Genomic DNA, 25,466 nt, shown 5'->3' on the forward strand with positions numbered 1-25,466 from the left:
TTTTAATGGAGAAATGAACCTGTTGCAGCTTTGTTTAGTTTTATTAAAAAAAAAAAAAAAACACTAATGACAAGTAGGAAATTTGTCTTGGACTCTTCATCCTTGCGACACAAAAAGCACATGATTAAAAATATACATGACATTATATTGCTACATTGCTTATATATATATATATTTATATATAGCTCACACAAACCATATCTATCAGTTTATTTTAGTCAAATTGTCCGAATAAACTCCTTGCCCTTATGCTTGTATGTCTGCTTTCTGTCTGCTACTCTGCCATCATTATCTGTCCATCCACTTGCTCTGACAGTGTTTCATTCCGATAAATAGTGCAAGTCGAGTCAGGTGATAAAGGCTTTCAATGCAATGACTTTAAATCCCTTCAAATGCATTACAGTAGTTTTAAATGATGGCTTAAACGTACAGTACCTCACACATTTATTTCATTACATATTCTTTACCATTATAGTGATGTTTGATGCCAAGATGAGATCGATGGCCAGTGACCCGCCCCCCCTTGTAACTGGACCGCAACAGAGCAAACATTCCACACACCAGATAGCCGCGTGTGTGTGTGCCCATATTTGTTTGAGTGTAGTAAAAGGAGTATGTCTCAACAGTACGAGAGCTTTGAGATGGGGGGTGTTGAGATACAGACAGCAACGAACCAGAGGAGTTCAAAGGTCATGAAGTATTTTTTTCATCAGTCATCAGGGTTTTTTTTTCCCTCTATGCGAATGTCATGCTTGAACTACATAAGGTGTCATTCTGTGGGCAGGATAGTTTGGAGCCCTGATAGACTTTGTTGTCTTATCAGTCCTTGTGATTGATTTTAAGACCTGTGACCCCCAAGTCGGTCGTGTAGCATGTATTGTAAACCACAATGAGATAAAACATACTAATTGAATTGCAAAGTAAGTGACATGGAATTCATCTTGAAAAGAAACAACCTGTATTTATTTTTATGATTTCAAAATATACGTTTCAATATTTACGTATGATTTTTTTAATTTCAAATACAGTATATAAAAGTTATGTAAACATGATCTGATACTCTTGCAAAGCCCGCGACTCACACTGAGACTCCATCATGACTCACTGAGCTATCAAAATGAGTTTGAGTTTATTTGTAAAACGAAACTACTCTTATCCCTTGAGGTGCTTAGACTAAGACTACTGCGGGCCCACTCTGAGAAGCTCTGCTTTCCGGTAACCATGAGTCAGCAGGTCCTATGAATGACCTGGATGAATCAGCGTGGGATGAAATCCAATCCCAAGATGTTGTCAAAAAAATGTCTCTTGACGTCCAAGTTGACTCTTTGATTGTTTTGACAATGATTCACTTGTCGGACAAAAAAAAGACAACATACTTTTTGTTTGTCTAATATAATTACTGGAACTACAAATAGAGTACTTTTAGTAAAATTCTTGACTCCCAGAAATGTGTGTTAATGATCCTGAAAGATTTGAAAAGATTGAATCCACAGTGTATGATGAAAGTTCACATGTAAATTTGTAAAACATTTAAGTATGGGTAAAAACAATGATTTTGGAGTCCGAGCAAAAGGTGACTCTTCAAATGAAAATGCAATATGCTAAAAAAAAATTATAAAATTATACAATATCTCATGGAGGAATGACAACAAGGTCAAGGAGGAGGTTCTTTTTGGCTATGAAATTGAACGCAACAAGACTCGCTGAAGTTAATATGAATATGGGTCAATGTGTCAAGTGTTTTACTGGAAGTGAGAAAACAACAAACTGTTCATTTTGTGGTAACTGATTTGCTTGTCTTAACAGAGAGCAGAAGAGTCATGGTGAAGCAGCAATTTGCTGTTATGCTGCAGGCAAATTGAATACACTGTTCAGAGAAACAAAGTCAGCACCAAATGTAAATGCTTTTAAATCCAGACACCAAACTTTGCTTTTTCACCGTACCTATGAATGATTCAGGTCTTTTACTGGATTTTTACTACCAAATTTTCCAAACCTTTCCAAAATTTTTGTCATCGATGCTTATTGCTGTAATGTGAGTACTAGTACAGTTCAAACTAATTCTGTGAAATAATGCGTGTTCTACTTTTCCAACAAAGATGATTGCTCTTATTTTTTGCCACAAAAAAATAGGATTTGAATAGACTCTTGTGTACACTTCTATATCTTTCTACAAATGAGGTGTGACTACCATGTGAACGGCCAACTTTGAAGCTTATACATTGTCATTTATTGACCACCACCGCTGACCCCCTCGACCATGGCACCACAACTGCCGAGAATGCAACAGTATATTTTCAAACCAACCACATTCTTCCACTGTAATTCCTCCCCACATCCCTAATAAGCATTCATTGAAGGGTGAGGGTACTCACAAACACCCCCACTGCCCTTTTTTGCGTCAGTCTTACATGGCAGCAAATTAAAACATGTACTCCTGACTTCACCTTACAGACCATAAACTTTAAAAGAGATACAGTTTGTCCCGCAGAGACGAATGTACGTCATGATTAAATGGACTGCAAGTATTTCTGCACCGCCTGTAAAGTCGTGTAAACACACTTGGATACACACTTGCGACAAACATCCAACATAGAGGACAGTACAGTACAAGAGAAATAATGTAAATACTGTTTGCCAGTGAATTTTAATGATGTAAAAATAAAAAACACCATGATTTCTGTTTTCTTCCATCCACACCAAACAGATTAGACACCTCTGTGTCATTCAAGGGTCACTGATTATGCATTTCTTAGATGACTGTAATAATGGAGACTTGCTCGCACACGGGAAGAAAAGCAAAAAAAAAAGTTTGCCTGATTACATCGAGATTGTTTGACTCACCGAAACTTAAATTGAGTGACCTGTCAGTACATCCATCTCCCTTATGTAGTATGTTGTCAAAAGCCAGCTGCGGTTTCTCTTTAAGTAGTAGCTTGACTTCCGTTTTAAAATTACAGTGTACATCAAGGTGATGTTCAGAAAAAAAGAGACCACCATTCCGTCTGTGATTTTATTTCAAATGTGGAAAATGCAGACCCAACGTCTTTGATAATTTAACAAGAGAAACAGGGTTAGTACTAAGGGGAAGTCAAACTATTTCCGAGAAGTTTGTGGGAAATGTTTTGCGATAGTTCAAGTATCGGACCCTCACGTTGGAGCTTTCACATTGACGTCAGTAGAATTAATTGTGTGTTGACTGTGTTGACTACTCTACAATACAGAAATAAACCAAACTACAACCTCCATACAAGTAGTACAAACAACAAGGGCATAAGTCCAGTATAAGTGACCAGTTGATGTGCTGTTACTGGTTTAAAAAAACACACACACAATGGAATGAGAACTGTGGTGCAGCTCAACTGACATATTGGAAGATCAAATTGCGTATGTTGATAGCTAACACAACTTGTCACTGTCATTCACAGCACTTTCTGCAGCAGAATGATGTAACCATGGATTCTCTTCACGCTCAGACTTATTGCTTTTTCCTTCGCTGGATGCCAGCACCTTGGAATTATATCCATGACATTTTGAAAGCCAGTGTGCGCACTCAGTGTGCCACGTGTGTGTGTGTGTGTGTTTGTGTCTGTGCGTGACCTTGCCTCGCACTTGGTGAAGACATTTAAACAAGGACAATTAAGTGTATACAAGATAAAGAGTAAACGAGTGAAAGCACTTCAGTCTCTGAAGGTCACGATCAGTTTTCATGTAAACACAAGGACAGAGATCCCGGATACAAGCGGCCGAAATGAGTTTCCTCCGCAGGATGTCCGGGCTCTCCCTTAGAGATAGGGTGAGAAGCTCGGTCATCCGGGAGAGACTCGGAGTAGAGTCGCTACTCCTCCACGTTGAGAGGAGCCAGATGAGGTGGCTCGGGCATCTCATCACGAAGCCTCCTGGACGCCTCCCTGGGGAGGTGTTCCGGGCATGTACCACCGGTAGGAGACCCCGGGGATGACCCAGGACGCGCTGGAGAGACTATGTCTCTCAGCTGGCCTGGGAACGCCTTGGGATCCCCCGGGATGAGCTGGATGAAGTGGCTGGGGAGAGGGAAGTCTGGGAGTCCCTCCTGAAGCTGCTGCCCCCGCGACCCGACCCCGGATAAGCGGAAGAAGATGGATGGATGGATGGATGGATGGATGGATGGATGGATGGATGGATGGATGGATGGATGGATGGATGGATGGATGGATGGATGGATGGATGGATGGATGGATGGATGGATGGATGGATGGATGGACAAGGACAGCAATGCAGTTTACAATGTGTCATTAATCACAATGTGAGACGCTGCACAAATTGCTGTCCAGCGTCTCAATCTGTAAACACTATTGCTGCACATATATAAAGTAGAACTCCACAATCCATTCCCTGACACTGGTTGACTTCCAATTTTTGAAAAGCTTCTTAGAACATCAAAATGTTGCTCATTCATTGTACCTGCAAAAATTTAAAAATAATTTCAAACCCCTTACTTGCAGAAATGTAGAAAGGAAATAGTTAGTAATCTTTGCAATACTGACATGGACTTTGCTTGAGTGTTTATTTTTTGACAAATTTATTTTTGACAACATTTAAAAACATATTTGACATTATTATTATTATACTCTTATGTGAATTTTTTGGTAGTTGTGATTAAGTACTATCAAAATGTATTGAAATTGAATGGAGATATCGAAACTGCAACTTTAAGTCTCAGGAATAAAGTCTGAGAGTAAGAATCGCCTCAATTTAAGTTTTACAAGTTTTAGTTCAGGTCTTTCCTTTGAGTTGATTGTTTTAATTCCTCTCTGAGGTTAAAACTGAACTTGTGTCGAAATTGAAAAGGTGTTCCGATTTATAATAGACTGAACTCTCAATTTTAGTTACATTTGTCAGAAAATCTTCATTAGTATAATAAACAATTAACACCATTTTATCAAGTTTACTATTATTTGAAAGGATTGAAAGGAACACAATAATAATCAACTCTCTGTGGCCTCAAATATCATATCTTGCAAATTAACAAGCTATTATTATCTGAATATAACTGAATGCAACATTTTCATCATGAGCTCAGCCTTATATGGGTGCTGGCTTGAAACAAATAAATCACATTTCTTTTTTTTTTACTTTACTAATGTTTAGCTGAAAAAGTCTGCATCCATAGTTGCTGCTTATTCAAGCAGAAAATGCATGTATGAGCTTTTTTCTTTTTTTAACATGAGCTCATCGTCTCACCCCCTCCCTGCTTTTTTTTTTTTTTTTTTTATTACTTGAAGAGATTTGCAACCCGACCTCACCAGAGAATTTGGCAGGAACACAAAGTGCAGTGCGTTTGTTGAGGTCGGCCAGACAGAACTGAACACAGACGGCAATTAGACTCTTTGCTTTTCTAAACAAGCTTTTTTCAGAATCACACTTGTGTTATTACATATGTGTCATAATAACTCAGAAAGGAGAAGCAGACAAGTGACGCAGCATCATTCGAGAGGGTAGTTAGTTAAACGTTGAAGGACTCGCGTACTTTGACCTCTGTTTTGAACTCGAGTGAGAAGACGAGAATTCCAAGAAAGTCCCACAAAACATTAAGACAGAATCAAAGCAAAGAAACGTGAGCGACGAGCTTGAAGTTAAGTCAAAGTTTATCTCACCATCTTTAACTAGCAAAACAAATACAACATTTAAAATAGTAGCACATATGACTGTTGCCTGATTTTGGCTGAGATGTTTTTAAAATAAAACGGAACCTTTGGGATTAGCTACAAGAGAGATTGTGAGCCATTATGCCAGGTTCCAGATCCAACATCAGCAACCTCTTACCTTACCAATTTTCTTTTCTAAATGATTCCAGATTCTTTGAACGGGGAGATTACCACCATATTCACTTCCATAGGTGTAGTCGGGTCTCCCAATATTAAACTATATTACTAATATTAAACTTTTGAATCCACATCAGGTCATAGAAAGAGAACAAGTTGTGCTGAACCACTCAACGATTGAACCCAACCCTGCCCCAAATATCAAAAGTCTGCGATTAATTGATCGCCTCGACCCCGACAGAAAGAAATTGCTTATAAATACCACAAAACTAGTATTCCAGTTTTCCATTCTGATTGATTCATTTCCTGTGGTCTATAACAATATAATGTATAAAATCATGAATCCATGTTTCATGAGCAACAGAATTTAGGAGTCAAATTATTCAACACAAACCGATCACTTTCATGTAATTGATCATATCATAATATTCTAGAAACACGCTGGCATTTTGCCATTATAATAATAGTACTAAATCAAATTTAGCCATCTAGTAGTCTCATACTCTCCATGATGAGTTCAGTTTTTCGGTTTTGCACAGCAAAACCAAAGCCATAACTGTTTGTCTTAGTGTTGTTTGTATGTGTGTCCCCACAAGGTGATTGATCAGCTGTTGAATAATTTGATATTCTGTTTCCCACGGAGAAAGTGAACTGCTCTGCTTTGTTTGTCTTCTCCGAACACTCGAGATCCCGCCTGGGCTGCACACGTTGTCCCTTCATGGAGGCACTCACTGCTGGCAACAGGCTAACACAAACATCTGCAAGCAGTCAACACTTACGCTCATTTTGTTGCTGTGCTCAGGCTCACACTGGAACGTACAATCAAGACGTCTTTATTTGCAACTTCAAAGTTGGTTTACGTTTTGTTAATTGTTGTTCCTTTTATTTATAATAATGAATACAGCTTATTGCGTTTATCGTACCCCCATAAATGAGAGATAAACGATGCTGTATGTCCCAACTGTGACAGGTGTGGTTACTTTTTTTTTGCCTTGATATTGATCTTTTTGTGAGGTCCTACAGGCAAGCCTAAAGCTCAACAAATCTTTCACAAATACCACTTAGAGACTTGCAAAATGGAGCAGGCCCATTTCAAACTCCTGTGGAAATGTTTTTATTGATTCTATATATTACAAAGGGCTATGAGAAATATTATAATATACAATAATATAATATATATAAAATGATAATAATAATGGATTTTATTTAGAATTTATTTTACATTTGAAGGCAAATCACAAAATGGACACAGGACAGATAAAACTAGGTAAAATTACAATAAAAACTACAAAGTAATAAAACTCGTTAAAATATCATTAAAAAGTAGCAAAGGTATGCTTTCCGGAATAAATGGGTTTTTAGACCTTTCTTAAAAGCTTAGAAGGGCCGCTAGATGAGGTTGCTTCAGGTTCAAGATGTCAGGTTATTCATACTACGGCCTCAAATAACGATCATTTTCACATGCCATTGAACAAACTCATTTGTATTCATAAATTGACGATAATTCGGTCACTGGTTTGGTCAGAAAAGGGAGAAACATGTTAAACATTGTTTACCAAAGTAAAAGCAGATGTTTGTCTTATGGCAACGTTTTATTTGGATTAAACACACACCCAGAACAGAAGACAGAAAGAATATTAACTGTTGAGAGGCTGAAATTAAGAATTGACAATTTTCAGACAAAAACAAAGTCTCAAAACAATCTTAGCAAAATAGATGTTGATAAATGTAATGATCATTAAGTTGTCAATTAATTTTGACATCCATCATTGAGATGTTTGTTTCATTGTGAAAGCCGTACTTAGTGTCATGTAAAGCATATGTATTATGTTTTCTTCTATAAAGATTGTACAACTTCAAGTTAAAGAGACATTTCCAGGGCAAACTACATCTCAAAAGTATTGTAAAAAAAAAGTTCACAATTGAAGCATCATCATGTATGACATCATGCCAGATTTAACCAAATCTTGTGTTTCAGCGTATCTTGTGTGACGTCATTGGAGTGATCAACAAAACCAGGCTTAGTGTGGTACCACTGGTAGTACGGCGGCTCTCTCTAGTGGTAAGAAAAAAAGTCACTTCAGAAGTGTTTGTTTTGCCTGTCTTTCTTTTTTGTATCTGTAACCTCACAATGCTAATTATTTTTTTATTGGTACATTGGTAAAACATGGGGACTGCTTTGCCAGCTGCTGTGTGTTCCTCTCTGTCATGAGGTACAATCAATATGGCTTTTTCTGCACAGAACAGACACAAACTGACATCAAAACATTGTTTCTGCTATTGACAGTTGATAACTCAGAAGTGCATTCAAAATCTTACCTGCAATGAGTATTTTCTAGCTGTGGAGAAAAACAATGCATCCTTTTAATGTCTTTGAGCTCATATACATATATTGACTTATGGTGATGTAGCAGACAAGACAACAAATAATACTCACCTTGGTGGAGGTATCTTAGCATAACATACAGGACATACAGTAGTAGGACCAAAATGCTGCAAACAGTCAGCGTGAACAACCAGCTGCTAGGTTCTGGGGGACAAAATAGAGACATGATGAAGTTGGTCTGCTGCCACAGTTGTGCAAATTATGTGACTCACCTTCAACAATCAAAACGAAACTTTTTTTAATGGGTATTCGCAAAGACTGATGGGAGACCGTGCACGTAAACTGACGCCCTGAGTGTCTGTGCGAAGCCTCGAGGTAGAAGAAAGCCGAAAGCGAGTAGGTCTTGTCCATGTTGTTTTTGTGACTGGAGAGCAGGATATTGTTAAGCTCCTTGGGGAGAGGAGCGCCGACCCTCTGGCTCGAAGATGCCGGGTCTTGCACGTGCCAGGCGATGTGCACGTCCAGAGGGTAGTAATTCTCTGCCTCACAAACCACCTTCACCATCTCACCATCTTGCAATGTAAGCTTGGGACCAACACTGATGGACACACGGGGAGACTCTGGAAAAAAAATACATTATTATAGCTTTGCATAGAGTAGCAGCTTACCAAACAATGTTTGGCCTATGTATGGTCTAGAAGTCTTTTCCATACATACCATTAATGTGATAATGACTTCACTACTTAGCATAGCTATTTTATTTATTCAAACATTAACGGACTATGGACCAAAACAAAAATCAATTTGATAGTCGTAAAAGCGGAATGTAGCCATACTATTCCTCACCTTGAATTTGTAGACTTATATCAAGGGTGGAAGACAGCGGAAATACTGACACGGAGCACACATATGTCCCCGCGTGCTTGACTTTAGTGAAGGGAAGAGTGTAAGAAAGGTCACCACCTGCTAGATTAATCAGTTCAACTCCCCTTCCCTCACTTTGCCCGGAGTGGCTAGCATGACTGAAGAGATTGCGTCGTTCGCCATGGTACTGCTGGTACCACTGCACGCTCACATTTGGTCTCTTGTGATCGATAGCAAACTGGCAGTGGAGCTTTTTTTGGAACCCCAGGCCTGATGTCATCATTGGAGTTTGTGTTTTCATGATCATCGCAACTGTAAATGCAAACGTGACAGGGAGTTAAAAACACTGGCAATAATAAATAAATGTGGGGTCTTGGTTCTGGTGTGTCAGTTTTAAGTGGCATGATAGTTCGACAATTAGGCATCAATATAGACTGATACCTTTAGTATTGAGGGTCTGAGTGTCCTCAATTGCAGGCCAATTGCTGACATCCTGCTGTCCCGAGGGAGGGGGCTCAGATGGGTGTCTGAGGATACCAGAGATGGTGAACAAGCCATTGCTGTGGGTCAGAGTGATGGCAAACCAAGAGTTGTACTCATTGGACTTCTGGCCCGGCCACTTCAGATGGACACTATCTGTGTTGAATCTACGAATGTCACACTTCACAAGATCCACTTCAATGTCCCCCACATGGCGCTGCAAGTTAAGTTTGGAGTCTTGATAGAGAACACAACAACAGAGTCAGATGGTGCCTTTCAATGTGTGTTACTGACATACCAATAAAGGCCTCACCAATAACAAGGAAAGTGACGGCGCGAGGGTTAACGGGACTGTCTCCTAACTTCCCAAACTGCAGAATGCTGGGTCTTTGCAGGAGCTGAACATCACGTGCACCCTCGTTATTGATGAGAACGATATAGTCGCTGAACATACAAGGAATCCATGTCAGTAGATTAGCACAATGAGCACCTGCAAAAAACAAAAAACAGTCGTTTTGAAAGAAAACAGCTTGGTATTTTTAATACATACGAGTGCCAGCTCATTTTTAATGCATACTAGTGCCAGCTACTATTTTCTGTACACTACTAGGACAACCTTTTGCAAACTAGTATGACACCTCCATGTTACTAGTGAGGTAAAACTGTACACTAGTTGATATCTGGATGCAACTAGTCACTAATTGGAGTGGAGCACAAAATATCATCTATCAGGGTTTTGTATCAGTAAAACAAAACAAAGCACAGTTGTCAATTAGTGCCCAATTTTACCTCACTGAATATGAAGTTGTCCTCGTCGTATGATGACGTTTTCATAGTTGTGAGGACAAAGAGCGTACTAAATTGACTTTAAGTTGGATATCAAGAAAAATAAATAAATGTAGTATAGACCAAGGGTCTTCAATCCTGGTTCTCGGGGGCCAGTTGCCATTAGAATTATGTGTGTTGCAGCACCAAGACCGAGAAACCAGATTGACGCTCAGGAAAAAAGAAAACGTAATTTCAGTTTACGCGACAGTCTTGCATAGATTTCCGCGAAAACCTCCGTCTCGAGTTACAACTTCTAATGTTGACGGACTTACCTGCAATAATAAATAAGAATAAAGTTGATAACTTAAGTAACCACATGATTCTAAAGGTAAGACACCTTCAATCTGTTTTCCGAGCACAAGGGAGCGGTTTAGTTTCACTTTCATTTTGAAGGAAACAACGCCACGCGAAAGCTGCAGTATGACGTTTTTGATGGACATTTAGCTTTGTGTGCAGTATTTGAAGGGGGCGATCAACAAAATGCTACGCTGCTGGCATATTTAAAAAAGAAAACGTTCAGGGTTTTAGGCAGAGCGTAAATTCTAGTTTTCTAAAAAGAAAAAACCAACGCAGTACTTCCGGGTTGCCTTTGGTGTAGTACTCATAAAAGCCGTAGGGTAGCGCTGTAGGTAACCAGCAGCACCTGGAATCGTCTCTTATTTGGTCTCGTTGACCAGAGACAGCGGAAGCGTTGTTTAACTCGCACGCTTGAATCGTGATCTTTAACGATATGCATATATGTCATGATGTACAGATACTGTTTGTATGTTGCTGAATCAAGGAACTACATTTGAGTTGTGACACATTTAGGCTCCAAATTAATATATTGACTGAAGCTATTTTTAACATCCTACATGATCATGGATCAAGGTAAAGTTGACTCAAAGATCACCAATAGCTTTATCAATCCTCTTAAGTTGATGTACAAATGACTGTTAAAAAATACTGGTAAAGGTAGACATACGGATTCATATCCTGTACTCTGAAATGTACTATTATGTATGGTACTTGTATCAATGCAAACTGCACTTTCTACTTAAATATTGTTGAAATGACTAACATTTATGTTTTTCGTTGACAGACGGAATGACCGGTGTCACAATTTAGTGGCATTTATTGTTTCAGTTTTGCACGAAGAGCACACCGAATCTCTTTTTTTTTTTTTTATATATATGAATTGTTGCAAATTAAGCTCACACTGCAAAATCAATAATTTTCTAGCATATACACTCCAGATATAACAGAAATGCAAATCCTTTCTTTTAATACTCTAGGCCTCTGTGTGAAGACGAATCATCATTCTTTAAAAGATTAGGAGTTCATGTTAAAATTGAGTCTATGATTGGAGTACTGATGCCTGAATTCGTGTCTTTTTTTCTTTCTTTTTTTTCTTCAGACTGGGCCATTCTTCATGGATCTTTCCTCCTGGCTGACAAATTGTGTCTTCCTTCATCCCTGAGCTCCCTTCAGAAATGTGACTGGCAAAAGGTGGGCAATCCAGTCCTGGCAGCTGTGGGGGAAATCTGTGGCGAGGGAAATCATCTCAAAAGCAAGGCCGCCTCCTGGAGGAAAAAGTTAGTTTGTGTCGTGTGGTTGAAGTTGCTGAGCAAGGAGCATGGTGAAGACATGGAGGAGGCATGGAGGGAGAGCCCCTTCTTCCCTCTACAGAACCCCCTCCCAGAGGTCAACTACACTGTTCTGGTAGAACTGCTCAAATCCTTGTCAGCTGCAGACACATTTGCTCATTTTCTGCTGTGTCTTCCACGGCATCAGCTGTGTTCTGAGCTGGACCAGTTCTCTGAACATATGAAGAGCAACCCTGTGGGTGAAGATGATGTCCACTTCTTTCTTGAGTTGTGGTGGCAACTGTGGAAAAGCAGAGAAGATCAGTTGGCTGAGAGACAGGATGGTATTGAAGTGTTGTTTGCGCGCCGAGTTGCTCATCTTACTACTCAACCTGCTAGTTTGACTCATCACACTGCCAAGAGGATGAAACTGGACTCAACAGCGTCACCAAACAACACTGACGTCCTAGACATTCTCCTTCACCTGCTAACAGATGTGAAAGATGCCATATCTAAACCAGAGCACTGCTCTCATGCGCTCTCCAATTGTCTTGATTCTCTTTACACGACTTTCCTCACGGATCAATCAGTCATCCTTCCAATCAAAGATAAGCTGCTCTTCCTGTCCAAAGCCATGAGCATCAGAGAGAAGAACAATGACAAGTTGACTTCAGAGCTTTTACAGGAGGCACAGCGAGACCTCAGAGCATCTTACACCCCATCTAAGTTTCAGCCAAGCAGATTAAGCCTTTTTGAAGCCCTCAAGAGTGCGTCAGAACTCACCCAGTCCTGGCAAAACCATGACTTGCTGAAAGCGTGTTGCAGCTCTCCTGCCAGCTACGCAGCTTTCAAACTCCAGCAAAGTGTCCACAGAATGCTTGCGGCTCTCGAAGAAGCTGACATGACAGGAGAAGAAGAGGTTGAGAAGAATAAACTCAGAGGATTGCTGGCATCACTAACTTTCCCCATTATTGAGACTTCCTCTGAGGTTAGTATGAGAGTTGCCATGACCATCATCAGTCATCGTCTGGAGGACTACCACGACGTCACAGTGTTGTTTGCCAGTGAGACCAGCTGGCTGGCCTGTGATGAGCAGCAATGGCTGGAGTGCCTTGAAAAGAACCAAACAGCATTCCAGCAGTGCAACACAGTCATTCAACTGGCTTCCACCCTCTCGAGTCTACTCCAAAGTGAGAACTTTGATGTGAGCTGGAGCAAGAGGCTGCTCAAAGTTGTCACGGCCGTGTTCACCGCCCTCTCCTTGGAAGACAAGAATAAAGCTTTGGCCGCCATTCTGAAATCATCCAGCAAGGGTTTCTTTGGAACTTCAGGCGGCTCCGCTCTGATTGCCAGCTTTGAACGGGAGCTCAACATGGCTTTCAACTGCATCATCCAGGGAGGAGGCGGAGCTTCAACGGCGGAGGGCAACCTCAGCACAGCCGTGTCTTTAGTGGCCAGGATGGCCTTTCAGAACCCCGAGGCAACATTGAGATCCTGCTGCCATTCTGCCATCTTCAATAAAGGGGCCTTCTCCCTCGTGAGTAAGATCTTGAAGCAGTTGCCCGGCCTTGGAGGTTTGACGCAATGCAAAGAGGAAAGCGAAGGGAGAAATCCCACACATCTACTCTGCAGGTGCCTGCAGGAAGTAGCAAGCGCCAGGTCACTCTCAGAGAATGAAAAGGAACAGTTCCACAAGTTTGTGGCTCTCTTGATGGTAGCTACAGGTGAAGGCGAAAAAGAGACCCTTCTGTCACCTCAGGAGCTTGTCAACGTCTTCGTCTTGCCTAATTTAGCTTGCTCAGGTGAGTCACAGCTTTGGGTGAGTGATGGGGAAATATGCCAACCACACTTGAAGTAGCCAAGATTCCACTACTGAATCTTTAGGACTGTGAGGCACACGTGCTAACCGGTACTCCACCGTGCTGCCGAGAATACAGGTGTCAAACTCAAGGCCGGTCATAAAACTTCATTTGGCCCGCCAAAGTAAATCATGGGTCTACTTCATAGTTCGAGCTAAAAGTACAAAAATTGGAAGTTGTTATCATTTTAATAATGTTGGTATGATTTGTATTTCTTTCTTTTTTTTTTGACAACCAAACAATTTTTTAAGATAAATTGACTTGCTTCTGACTTCAATAATTAATTATAATGTAAATTTGTGATATGGCGTGGCAATCCTATTTTGTCACATATGTCTCGCTAACACAACCGGCTAAGAGTCTCTTGACACGTTCTTATCATGCCAGTTAATTGATACCCTTTCGACAACAACAACGTGAGCTAACTAATTTTAGCATCATTTTGGATTTATATGTATGTATATTATGTACGGCTAAGAGTTACTAAAGTGTCAAGTTTTTGGCTGCAGCTCCCATTTAGTGTTAAATTTTCCTCTGCTTATATTCCCTCTAGGCAATGGCTCTGTTGATTTGAAACTCAGCCTTCAACTTCTCCACGCTGCCTTGTGTGTGGATACCCAGGAAGTAGCCTCTTCCTCAGCCCACTGGGTGTTGGAATGCTCACCCTTTCCTTTGCTTTTCATCCTGGCTCAGCTGCAGGACCAGGCTCTCAGGTTGTCTCAAAAACTGCAGTTTCAGTTGATTATATTTTCATTACGTACAATGTTGAGGTGTCCTCGAACCTCTTATGCCAGGCGTCTTTAGTAAGGCAAGGACCACCTGTACTGTACTGTACTGTAATTCATTTAAAAATTTGACAGAAAAAAAACAGGGTAAAGTAATACACGCGTCTTTTGGTCCCATGAAAAGTATGATAATATATGAAAGGTGATATTTTCAAATTGTTATTCTCGATAAAAAAAAAAAAATTTTTTTCTTATGTCAAATGTATAAGGAATGAAGATGTATGTACCAGTATGTGTTGGTATTGCATTGAAAGATTGAAAATAATTGTTGCTGGACTCACAATTCAGTGATTGTGAAATTACAAGCCGTTGACCTTGTCTTATTCCTGACATACGTCTTTTGCAAGGTGTTGGGAGCAACCACTTGGGAGCGCTGTCCACCGTTGGTCCATGGAAACCAGCGAGCTGCTCACCTCCGTGCTGATCACACTGGCACAGGTGGTTGGCGCCCAGGTGGAAGCTACCCCAAGTCGCTGGTCCAGAGCTCTGTTCTGGCTCCACGATAAAATGAAAGGACTGGACTGGACGGTTTACTTTTACCTGAAACCCGTGTGGGGTGTGCATTTCAAAAACGAAGTTCCCTCCTCTCTGTTGGCTGTTTGTGATCTTCCTGAACAGGTGGGAGATTGTCTTTTTTTATTTTTGAAAGTGTCATGATGATATGTTAAGGTGAGCTTCATCGCATGTGTTCTTCCATCATCTTTAGGAGTGGTCGGCTCTGAACCTGCCCCAGTACGGACACGGCACCGGTCTTTTGGCATGGATGGAGTGCTGTGCATTGTCAGATTCCCTTCAGTCCACCATGTTGTCTTGTCTGGATCTGGACCAGCGCCGGTCGGAACACGTCAGCATGTTCAGTAAGGGCCTGCTGGTGGCGCTGACCCAGACCATGCCCTGGTGCTCCGTTCCCCAATGGAGCAGATTACTTGGCACCTTGAAAGAGCTGATCACCTCAGGTCGCCTCCATGTGCCCTTCTCACTGGAGTACGTGGAATTCCTGCCTCTCCTGGATTTGAGGCAGTTTTCCTATGAACTCTGCCTTTCGGTCCTTATGCTTCGAGTACTACAGCTGCTCTGTGGATCCAGCTGTTCTCATTGGCTGTCAGGAGACGGCTGGGCTCATGTGGCTAGATTATATGCACACACGATGAGGGAGGTGATGAACTCGCTGAAAGCCAAATTAGCCCTACCCGCATCCGGCGCTCTGACAGGCTCGACTCAAGTACATGCTGCACAACTCAAAGTCTCAGAAGTATCCTGTACCCCGGTCAAAACTCCTAAAATGCCCCAAGACTGTTTGGAAGATTTAAGTGAAAGTGCACAGATTCTTGAGCAAGTGCCCAGTCAGGAAGTCCTTTTCGTTCTCAGTCAGATCTTCTGTCATGTTCAACACATCCAGGTAAGAAGCGTTCATGTCTATCTTTACAAGATACTGCCAGGAACATACCAATAAATGAGAATATTGTTCAAAATATATTATAATTCAGTAATCAACTATAGAGAGTAAAAAACAAGATACAGGTTTACTACACACAAAGTCAAATATTTCATGGGTACATAAACTAAATAACACCTAAGCAATATTTTTTATATTAGACATGATTTGGACATGAGCACAATAGCAACAAATAGGCGAGCTTTTCAGCAGATCACAGAAGATCAGCAAAATTGAGAATGCCAAACCGTTCTTTACTGCGGTGATTTTTTTTCTTGTTTTTAACTAGTGGATTATCCACTAGTCATATAGATTGATTGTTTTCGTTTTGTAAGGTGATGATGCCAGGAGGCCAGAGTGAACCTCTCTTCCTGTCCAGCCTGGAGATCCTCAGTCATTACCAGGCCATTGCAGGCGCTTTCCCTGAGAGCAGCAGCCCACTGGAGAATGAGAACATCAAGCACTTCTTCAACACCATCACAGACAACCTGGAGAACCAGGAGATGAAGTCTGTTCTACAGCAGAAGATAGCTCAACTCGCATGACCTTGCCTTTTTTTTTTTTCTCACATGGAATGGCTTATTTTTCTATAGTGCTACTTCTACACATATACTGTGGGGATTTTTTTTTTTAATTTGGGGTGAATTAAGAGCAAATTGGTCACCTTTTTGCAAGTCATTTGTTGGGATGACCATTTGTTTCAAAAGAAAGTAAAAAAAAAAAAAAGTATGATAAAAAAAAATACAAAGGTCACATATGAAAGGAATTCCATCACCATTGCATGCTTTTTTATTTAATGCAACAATTCCACAGCCATTGAGCCAAGGCACCCATTGTACAAATTCCACACACTACCCATAGAACATGGCACAAAAACAAAATCTTAGTAATGACATGCTTGTGTCTATTTTCTTACAGTTCACCTCTGTGAAAATTTGGCTTCTGTAATTGGAGACAAAAGCTCATTAGGAAGCCACAACTTATTCTGTTGAATAGATGCCAATACACCAGTGTATTGTACCAGCTGCCAGCATTTCAAGTCCCTGCAAATTCAGAGATTTGTTTCTCAATACATTATATAGTTTATTAATGCCTGAAAATACAATATAATTATTTTAACCATTTAAAGCGCTGCGATGAATGACTCCAGCGTATGTCGAGGACACGTGGATACATTCGTTTCACTCAAAAGCCCCAGTACATCCCTGAATTTTTACGAGTATGTTAAAGCAGGTGCTCTGATTTGGGTTAGTCTTTCTTATGTCGGAACACTCGCTGGGCTTTCTTGAGCTGGAGGTAAAACCAGTACAACTGAGGCAAAAGGACGGCCACGTTGCCGACGTTACAGTGCCAAGGCAGGTGAGAGGGCACTTTGTGCAGCGGGATGCCAAAATCATGTCCGTACTTCCAGTACATGTAGGGGAAGATCATGATCCGACAAAGGATGAACGTGATGAGGACTAAGATGCTGTTGAGTTTGTGCAGCCTGCTGTTCTCAAGGCCCACCTGGAAATAAGACGGGAGGGGTTTATGTTAACAACCTGCCAAATCAACTTTTTGTTTGACGTGCTGTAACAAGCCCTAATGATGTCGGTGTACCTGGACGATGAGCTTCGAAATGGAGACAAAAGCAACACTGAGTTCCGTGATGAATAAGCATCCGATGAAGAAATCACCCAGACCTCTCCTGTAGAACTGAAAAACAAAGTTTTCTAAATCTGAATATGGTAAAAGTGGCATGAGTGTTCAAAACCGACACGTTTGAGTACGCAAAATTCTTACCATGCCAATGGGGAGAAAAATACCAAGCACTGCCAGGTGATGAAGCACCGTCAACCAATATTGGGAGACAAAAGCCTTCAGGGTCATCAGCGAGTGCTTGTTGTACTTGCTGTTCCCTCTGAGCCTGTGTGTATGGAAGTGGCTCATATACGAGGCATAGAGGTCGATGGCTGAATAGGGATAGCCAAACGCTATAAACCCGTTCAGCGCCCAGTGACTACGGATGGCCAGAGGAATTTGTAAGCATGAGTTAAAGGTCACATTGCTACTGTAAAGTCACATCTCGACATTACCTGTCTGTCATGACATGTTTGCATGATGTCACGGTGATGACTCCTGAGGCAGTAGCCAAGGAAGCGTGGATAGCATCAAGCAGCCTGAAAACAGCAGCAATGATCACAATGCCCTGTTTTGTTTATTTGCTGAACAATCCATAATATACAAATCAGTAGCAAGCAACTTTTAAATGGCAAAGGCTGCAAATTTTAGGGGGGGAAACAAAAATCTTTTTGTAATAAGTATTATGAGTAACTTTTTGCTATTTGTATGCTTTGTTCTCGTTGTGCCAATTTAACGCAACAGTACCATACATAATTGTTTAGTCGTTAATTACGTACATTTCTGTGTAAGTTAACTCAGTACTTTACTTGTCAGTGTGTCTGCCAGCTATTAGTTTATGGATAATCACAATGGCTCACTTAACTGGTAAGGGAGCAACCTTTGTTTGAGCACGTTTGCTTCAAGAAAAGTCAGTCGCAGACTAACACGAGCAGACGCCATGCATTAAATCGAATTAAAGCCCATTTTTTCCCTCGTGTGTGTGTGTAGGATTCACTGCCGCAAGACCATTTTAAATGCGTTAAGGTGACACGAATGAACTGACCTTTCGCTGACTATCAAAACATCCGCGTCGGTCCAGCGAGGGAAAGTCCACCTGAACACTTTTCTGAAGCCAAAGTAAAGTCCAGTAAATGTCAAAGTTCCAGAAACCAACGTTTTAAGCATGATGATCGGTGGCGTCGCCCTTACAACACGAACATGTGAAAAACGTAGCAATAACTACGCACTACTCACTACTCGCACATTAGTGTTGGCTCGTGAGTGAACGATTCATTAAAAAGAACGATTTCTTTTTCAGTGAACGAATCACTTCCTAAAGTGATTCATTCTTTTTTCAGTTCATATTACTTCAACCAGTAGGTGTCGGTAATGCGCATTGAAGCTGGTGCCACCTCGCCGTAAAACAAAACGAAGAAGAGAATGACGTCACTTCCCGTTCACGAACGAGTCGTGAATTGCATTTCCCGTTCGACAACTGAATGGATCTGTGAGTGAACGAATCTGTGAGTGAGTGATTCGCATTTCCAGTTCATCGCGAGAACGGATCAGTGAGGGAACGAATCCGGACTTTCCCGTTCGCGAACGAGTCAACGAGTGAACTGCCTTCCTTCCCCCCGTGCATCAAGGATCAGTCAGTGAACGTGTTGCGTCTCCCTCCTGGCGTAAACCAGAATGTCGATTTACGATTTGCCAAGGAAAGAAAGAACCACTCACTGAAACACCACTTCTTTCATGCGCGTTTTCTCCAAGCTAACGGCTAACTGTATTGCATGAAGGGATGCGCCGTTATGCATCAACGGGGAGATTATGCTTCTCTTTGGGTAATCTTGATTTTATAACACTTATAGTAGTTTTTAAATAACGTGTATGCATACATACGCCTACATATTGTTATCCAATATATCTACTGCAATTTCACATTAGATTGCTGGTTTGAAATGTACTTTTATTATTATTTTAATAAACATTCAAACCTGTTAAAACTTGTCTGGTGTTTTGTTCCTTTTTATTTTTTTGGCATGGAAACAAAAATCTGACATTTGGGTAACTGCTTTATATGACAATATGTATATATGTTTTATGTTGTGTAATATGTGTTGGTGTCCCCCAAAATAAAGAGCAAGTAGTCAATTACACATTCTTGACATGTACAAAAAAATGCATAAAGTTATTAGGTACACCTGAAAATGGTGGTGTACCTAATGGAGTGTCCGATGATGTCACAGATAAAACAGCCAATCAGGAGGTGGGGGTGAAAAAAAAGAATAAATAAATAAGTGTAGCGAACGATTCGGTGAACGATTCTTTTGAACAAAAATTTTTAGTGAACCAATTCTAAAATTCACTTTAGAACTGGAATGCACATCACCAGTACAAAACAGTGTAGCCGACCATAGTCCACCAGGTCGAAATAGCCGACTGGTAAGTGACACGGGCGCTAGCTCTGTAAGGAGTTGGTTCGATCCCAGGTGTGAGAGTACACCTAAATGTGCCGACCTGTTTTAGCTCCTGCAGAACGTGAAAATGAACTAAATCTTTTCACGCAGGTGTGTTTAACGAGGGTAACTTGGAAAAGATACTGGAACGCGGCCCCCAGGACTAGGCTTGACACGTGTGACCTTTGACCATGATATTTCCCTAATAAAGTGGCCTGATATTAGGTACACTTGAAAATGGCGGTGTACCTAATGGAGTGGCGGTGTACCTAATGGAGTGCCCGTATGATTCCCTCGTTAAGCACACCTGCGTGAAAAGTTTTAGCTCCTGTAGAACGTGAAATGACCAAAATCTTTTCACACAGGTGTGTTTAACGAGGGTAACTTGGAAAACATATTGGAACGCGGCCCCGAGGACTAGAGCTTGACACCTGTGACCTTTGACCATGATATTTCCCTAATAAAGTGGCCTGTTATTAGGTACACTTGAAAATGGCGGTGTACCTAATGGAGTGTCCGTGTGATCACCTCGTTAAGTGCACCTGCGTGAAAAGTTTTAGCTCCTGCAGAACGTGAAAGTGGCTAAAACTTTTCACGCAGGTGTGTTTAACGAGGGTAACTTGGAAAACATATTGGAACGCGGCCCCGAGGACCAGAGCTTGACACCTGTGACCTTTGACCATGATATTTCCCTAATAAAGTGGCCTGTTATTAGGTACACTTGAAAATGGCGGTGTACCTAATGGAGTGTCCGTGTGATCACCTCGTTAAGTGCACCTGCGTGAAAACTTTTAGCTCCTGCGGAACGTGAAAGTGGCTAAAACTTTTCACGCAGGTGTGTTTAACGAGGGTAACTTGGAAAACATATTGGAACGCGGCCCAGAGGACCAGAGCTTGACACCTGTGACCTTTGACCATGATATTTCCCTAATAAAGTGGCCTGTTATTAGGTACACTTGAAAATGGCGGTGTACCTAATGGAGTGTCCGTGTGATTCCCTCGTTAAGTGCACCTGCGTGAAAAGTTTTAGCTCCTGCAGAACGTGAAAGTGGCTAAAACTTTTCACGCAGGTGTGTTTAACGAGGGTAACTTGGAAAACATATTGGAACGCGGCCCCGAGGACCAGAGCTTGACACCTGTGACCTTTGACCATGATATTTCCCTAATAAAGTGGCCTGTTATTAGGTACACTTGAAAATGGCGGTGTACCTAATGGAGTGTCCGTGTGATTCCCTCGTTAAGTGCACCTGCGTGAAAACTTTTAGCTCCTGCGGAACGTGAAAGTGGCTAAAACTTTTCACGCAGGTGTGTTTAACGAGGGTAACTTGGAAAACATATTGGAACGCGGCCCGGAGGAATAGAGCTTGACACCTGTGACCTTTGACCATGATATTTCCCTAATAAAGTGGCCTGTTATTAGGTACACTTGAAAATGGCGGTGTACCTAATGGATTGTCAGTGTGATTCCCTCGTTAAGTGCACCTGCGTGAAAAGTTTTAGCTCCTGCGGAACGTGAAAGGAGCTAAAACTTTTCACGCAGGTGCGCTTAACGAGGGTAACTTGGAAAACATATTGGACCGCGGCCCCTCGAGGACTGGAGGTTGACACCCCTGGTTTAAGTGAAAAGTGCCACACCCGCCCTCACCCCCACTTTCTGATTGGCTGTTTGATCTGTGATGTCACTTGGACACTCCATTAGGTACACCGCCATTTTCAAGTGTACCTAATAACAGGCCAGTTCATTAGGGAAAAATCATGGCCAAAGCTTAACTGAAATTGAAAAGTGCCACACCCGCCCTCACCCCCACTTTCCGATTGGCTGTTTGATCTGTGACGTCACACGGACACTCCTTTAGGTACACCACCATTTTCAGGTGTACCTAATAACAGGCCACTTCATTAGGGAAAAATCATGGCCAAAGCTGAAATGAAAGTGAAAAGTGCCACACCCGCCCTCACCCCCACTTCCTGATTGGCTGGTCCATCTGTGACGTCACACATACGCTCCATTAGGTACCCCACCGATTTCAGGTGTACCTAACAACTTTATGCATTTTTTGTACGTGTCAAGAATGTGTATTTGACTACTTGCTCTTTATTTTGGGGGACACCAACACATATTACACAATGTAAAACACATACATTTTGTCATATAAAGCAGTAAACCAAATGTCAGATTTTTATTTAAAAAATAAAAACAAGGAATAAAACACCAGACAAGTTTTAACAGGTTTTAATGTTTATTAAAATAATAATAATAAAAGTACATTTCAAACCAGCAATGTAATGTGAAATTGCAGTGGATATATTGGATAACAATATTTAGGCGTATATACGGGAACGGGAAGTGACGTCGTTTTCTTCTTCGTTTTGTTTTACGGCGAGGTGGCACCAGCTTCAATGGGCATTACTGACACCTACTTTTTGATATGAACTTTTTAGAACAGCGAACTGCGCATGCGCCGCGGCCGTGGCGTTTTCGGACAAACACAAGAGCCGCACAGGTAGTGAACGTTAGATGGAGGAGGGACTTTACGAGTCAGTGACGTAATTTCCCGTTCACGAACGAGTCAGTGACGCAACTTCCCGTTCACGACCGGGTGAGAGACTGTTGCCAACGGATCAGTGTGTATGTGTTGTATTATCGTCAGAAATATTGTGTGATTCATTGAACGATTTGTTTGAACGAATCTTTTGAGTGAACTGATTCTAAAGATTCAGTCCACCTAAAAGAACTGGAATACACATCACTATCACTCACTGACTCGTTCACTCACAAATCCGTTCAGTTGGTGAACGAATCTTTTGAGTGAACCGATTCTAATGGTTCGGTTCACTTAAAATAACTGGAATGCACATCACTTTCGCAAATGCAACTTGGTAGACGGATGTGACGAATAAAAACGTGGGTAAAAAAACATTCACAATAAAAGCACTTACACTACCTTGTGCGTCTAAAACAACTATTTTATCAAAGGTGGTCTGTTTTGAGTTAATGGTCTTTCCTATGTTTATTGTACAGCCGCTGAGCTTTCTTCAGCAGGAGGTAAAACCAGTAGATTTGGGGTATGAAGATGGTCAGGTTGCCCGCGTTGCAGTGCCAGGGCAGATGGAAGGAGACTTTGTGCAGCGGAATACCAACTTGTCGCCCGTACATCCAGTACATGAAGGGGAAGATCATGATCCGACACATGAAGAACGTCAAGAGGACTAGCATGCCGTTGATTGTGTGCAGCCTGGTGTTGTCAAGGCCCAGCTGGATCCCAGACAGAAAAGGAAGACTCAGACAGACAGCAATTCTTCAGAACAATTTTGCTCTTTTGTTGTGAAACTACATCTTATTGGTGAATGAACTCCATTGTGTACCTGAATGAGGATCTTTCCAAAACAGAGAAAAGGTGTGCTGAATTCTGTGATGAGAAAGCACCCAATAAAGAAATCGCCTAGTCCTCTTCTGAAAAACTGAACGGCACATACAGTTAATAACACGAGTGTTCAAATCAGACACAGACTAATCCCGTTGTTTGAACACAGTAAATCCTTACCAAGGCGATGGGAAGGAATAGCAGAACCAGTACCAAGTGATGGAGGACAAGCAGCCAGTCCTTGTAGACGAAAGCCTTCAGTGTTCGCAGAGAGTGGTTGTTGTACAGCCAGCTCTGACCTCTGACCCTCTGAATATGGTAGTGGCTCAGGTACATGGCAAAGAGGTCGGTGATCATAAAGGATGAGCCGAACAATACAAACTCATTGACCAGCCAGTGACTGTGTAGAATGAGAAGACTTTGTTACCAGATTTGTAATCATGAAAATCTCAAATGAAAAAGCCACAGATTTGTTTGCATTATATTTCTGACTTGTGAGTTACTGACGTACACTACAGTTCAAAAGTTTGGGGTCACCCAGACAATTTATTTTCCATGAAAAGTAACACAGCGGTTTTCAAGGGTTTTCTAATCATCCATTAGCCTTCTAACACAATTGCAATTGCATTAAAAAACTGATGGTTGCAGCTAGAATAGTCATTTGCCACATTTCCTGATTAGTTTAATCTTATCCTCATTGATTTTTTTTAAAATTTTATTTTCAAAATAAGGACATTTCTAAGTGACCCCTAGTAACTTTTGAAGAAATTGCATTTCTCCAAATTTGACCACATAATTTGTATTTCCGCCACAAAGCACACATTAATGACTCCAGCACGGTTTCTATTCTGTGATGCAAATGTTTCTAATGTCAAGAAAATGTTTTCTATCGGGCGGCGCGTGCAGTGAGTAGTGGGTTGCATGTCTGCATCAGAGTTCTGAGGTTCACGGTCCAAATCGCGGTTCATTGTGTTCTGTGTTCACACTCACATGTAGCAGAACTGCAGTTTATATTTGTGAGAATGTTGAACAAGATATAATAAATAAACATTACAGAAGTTGCCAAAGCCTGTTTTTGAAATACAACCACCACTTGTTTATTAGCCGTAGAAGCAGGTTCAACCAGTAGGCTACTCGTTTAACTTGAATACAAGGCGGGTCGACCACTTTTTCATCAGTTAGTTCGGGATTTGCCATGAAATAGACTCGATTGTAATTTTATAAACTTGACTGTATTTACCATTTAACATTGCATTTTTTTTATATTTACAATTAATTTGTTCCTACTTCCGCCCCCGCCCTCTCTTTGGTTGAGCTTCAGATTTGACTGTGGAGGTTCCACTGATCCACTCATCTCATATTACCTGTCAGTCATGACATTGTTGCAAGATGACACCACTGTGATTCCAGTTACAGTCGAAATGCTCGCATGGATGGCAGAAACAAGCCTGGGAAAAAAGAATGCATTATTTCTTCACTATTTCTTCTTTATGAATTACCCAATGCAGGTTGTCCAACGAACTATAGTTGCGCTGTGCGGCACCCGCCTTCACGCCGCACAAGAAGATGCGCACGGTGGACGCCGCACAAAAAAAACCACGGCGCGTACAATTTCATCGTCGCAAACCGAGTACCCTTGTAATAAGGAAGTACCATATTATTTTACAAAATGACAAGCAGTTTTAACCTATATTTTACAATCATTCCTGTCATATTCAGGCAAAGGATAACTTCATGCTAATGTTTGCAACTGAACCACGACTAAGTGGCACCTGCTCAATGAAGTTTCAAGTACTGACCTCTCGCTGACTGTCACCACGTCTGCGTCGTCCCAATGTTTGAAATTGAATTTGAGTAGTTTCCCCAGCCCGTAGAATAGGCCAGGGAACACCACCGCACCACTAGCCAAGGCAGTTAACATCAGGTTACTCCCGTGTCGTCCAACGACTCAAACATTCTCAGCAAAGGGAAGCATCAGACGAACCAGCCTTGAGCATGTAGGTAAACCCGTTGCCGCGTTACGTCACATTTCCGCCATATTGGATGTGGCAACTTGCTGAGAACTAAAGAACTTGGTCGATCAAACAAAACATATAA

At 41.4% G+C, this 25,466-nt stretch overlaps 4 protein-coding genes across 10 annotated transcripts; 1 reads left to right on the forward strand and 3 right to left on the reverse strand.

Moving 5' to 3' along the window:
* Positions 1 to 5,810: 5,810 nt before the first annotated feature.
* On the reverse strand, positions 5,811 to 25,395 carry LOC119133084 (TLC domain-containing protein 3A-like). Its single transcript, XM_037268751.1, has 7 exons — positions 25,169 to 25,395; positions 24,734 to 24,817; positions 23,550 to 23,769; positions 23,371 to 23,466; positions 22,930 to 23,260; positions 14,391 to 14,396; positions 5,811 to 5,822 (listed from the first exon to the last, which is right to left on the reverse strand). Exons 1-5 carry the CDS (start codon positions 25,288 to 25,290, stop codon positions 22,997 to 22,999), a joined length of 786 nt encoding a protein of 261 aa, XP_037124646.1. The 5' UTR covers positions 25,291 to 25,395; the 3' UTR covers positions 5,811 to 5,822; positions 14,391 to 14,396; positions 22,930 to 22,996.
* On the reverse strand, positions 7,491 to 10,778 carry dhrs13b.2 (dehydrogenase/reductase (SDR family) member 13b.2). Of its 5 annotated transcripts, none has more exons than XM_037268747.1 (9): positions 10,575 to 10,778; positions 9,788 to 9,964; positions 9,436 to 9,711; positions 8,977 to 9,306; positions 8,403 to 8,750; positions 8,242 to 8,334; positions 8,124 to 8,143; positions 7,988 to 8,058; positions 7,491 to 7,860 (listed from the first exon to the last, which is right to left on the reverse strand). In XM_037268747.1, the coding sequence occupies exons 1-8, from the start codon at positions 10,618 to 10,620 to the stop codon at positions 8,011 to 8,013; spliced, it is 1,338 nt and encodes a 445-aa protein (XP_037124642.1). In that variant the 5' UTR covers positions 10,621 to 10,778; the 3' UTR covers positions 7,491 to 7,860; positions 7,988 to 8,010. The 5 variants fall into 5 exon arrangements, with proteins under 5 accessions (XP_037124642.1, XP_037124644.1, XP_037124641.1 ...); XM_037268749.1 differs by having other exon boundaries at positions 7,988 to 8,038; positions 10,575 to 10,777; XM_037268746.1 differs by having other exon boundaries at positions 7,491 to 8,058.
* On the forward strand, positions 10,510 to 17,074 carry gemin4 (gem (nuclear organelle) associated protein 4). Of its 3 annotated transcripts, XM_037268737.1 has the most exons (7): positions 10,880 to 11,172; positions 11,699 to 13,669; positions 14,280 to 14,439; positions 14,859 to 15,129; positions 15,218 to 15,910; positions 16,282 to 16,509; positions 16,580 to 17,074. In XM_037268737.1, the coding sequence occupies exons 1-6, from the start codon at positions 11,157 to 11,159 to the stop codon at positions 16,489 to 16,491; spliced, it is 3,321 nt and encodes a 1,106-aa protein (XP_037124632.1). In that variant the 5' UTR covers positions 10,880 to 11,156; the 3' UTR covers positions 16,492 to 16,509; positions 16,580 to 17,074. The 3 variants fall into 3 exon arrangements, with proteins under 3 accessions (XP_037124633.1, XP_037124632.1, XP_037124631.1); XM_037268738.1 differs by lacking the exon at positions 10,880 to 11,172 and adding an exon at positions 10,510 to 10,630 and having other exon boundaries at positions 16,282 to 17,074; XM_037268736.1 differs by having other exon boundaries at positions 16,282 to 17,074.
* Positions 17,169 to 18,849, reverse strand: LOC119133085 (ceramide synthase-like). Its single transcript, XM_037268753.1, has 5 exons — positions 18,612 to 18,849; positions 18,022 to 18,105; positions 17,729 to 17,945; positions 17,546 to 17,641; positions 17,169 to 17,452 (listed from the first exon to the last, which is right to left on the reverse strand). Exons 1-5 carry the CDS (start codon positions 18,731 to 18,733, stop codon positions 17,195 to 17,197), a joined length of 777 nt encoding a protein of 258 aa, XP_037124648.1. The 5' UTR covers positions 18,734 to 18,849; the 3' UTR covers positions 17,169 to 17,194.
* Positions 25,396 to 25,466: the final 71 nt, after the last annotated feature.

The sequence above is a fragment of the Syngnathus acus genome, chromosome 13 (genome assembly GCF_901709675.1).
Source record: "Syngnathus acus chromosome 13, fSynAcu1.2, whole genome shotgun sequence".
NCBI classification, from domain to species: Eukaryota; Metazoa; Chordata; class Actinopteri; order Syngnathiformes; family Syngnathidae; genus Syngnathus; species Syngnathus acus.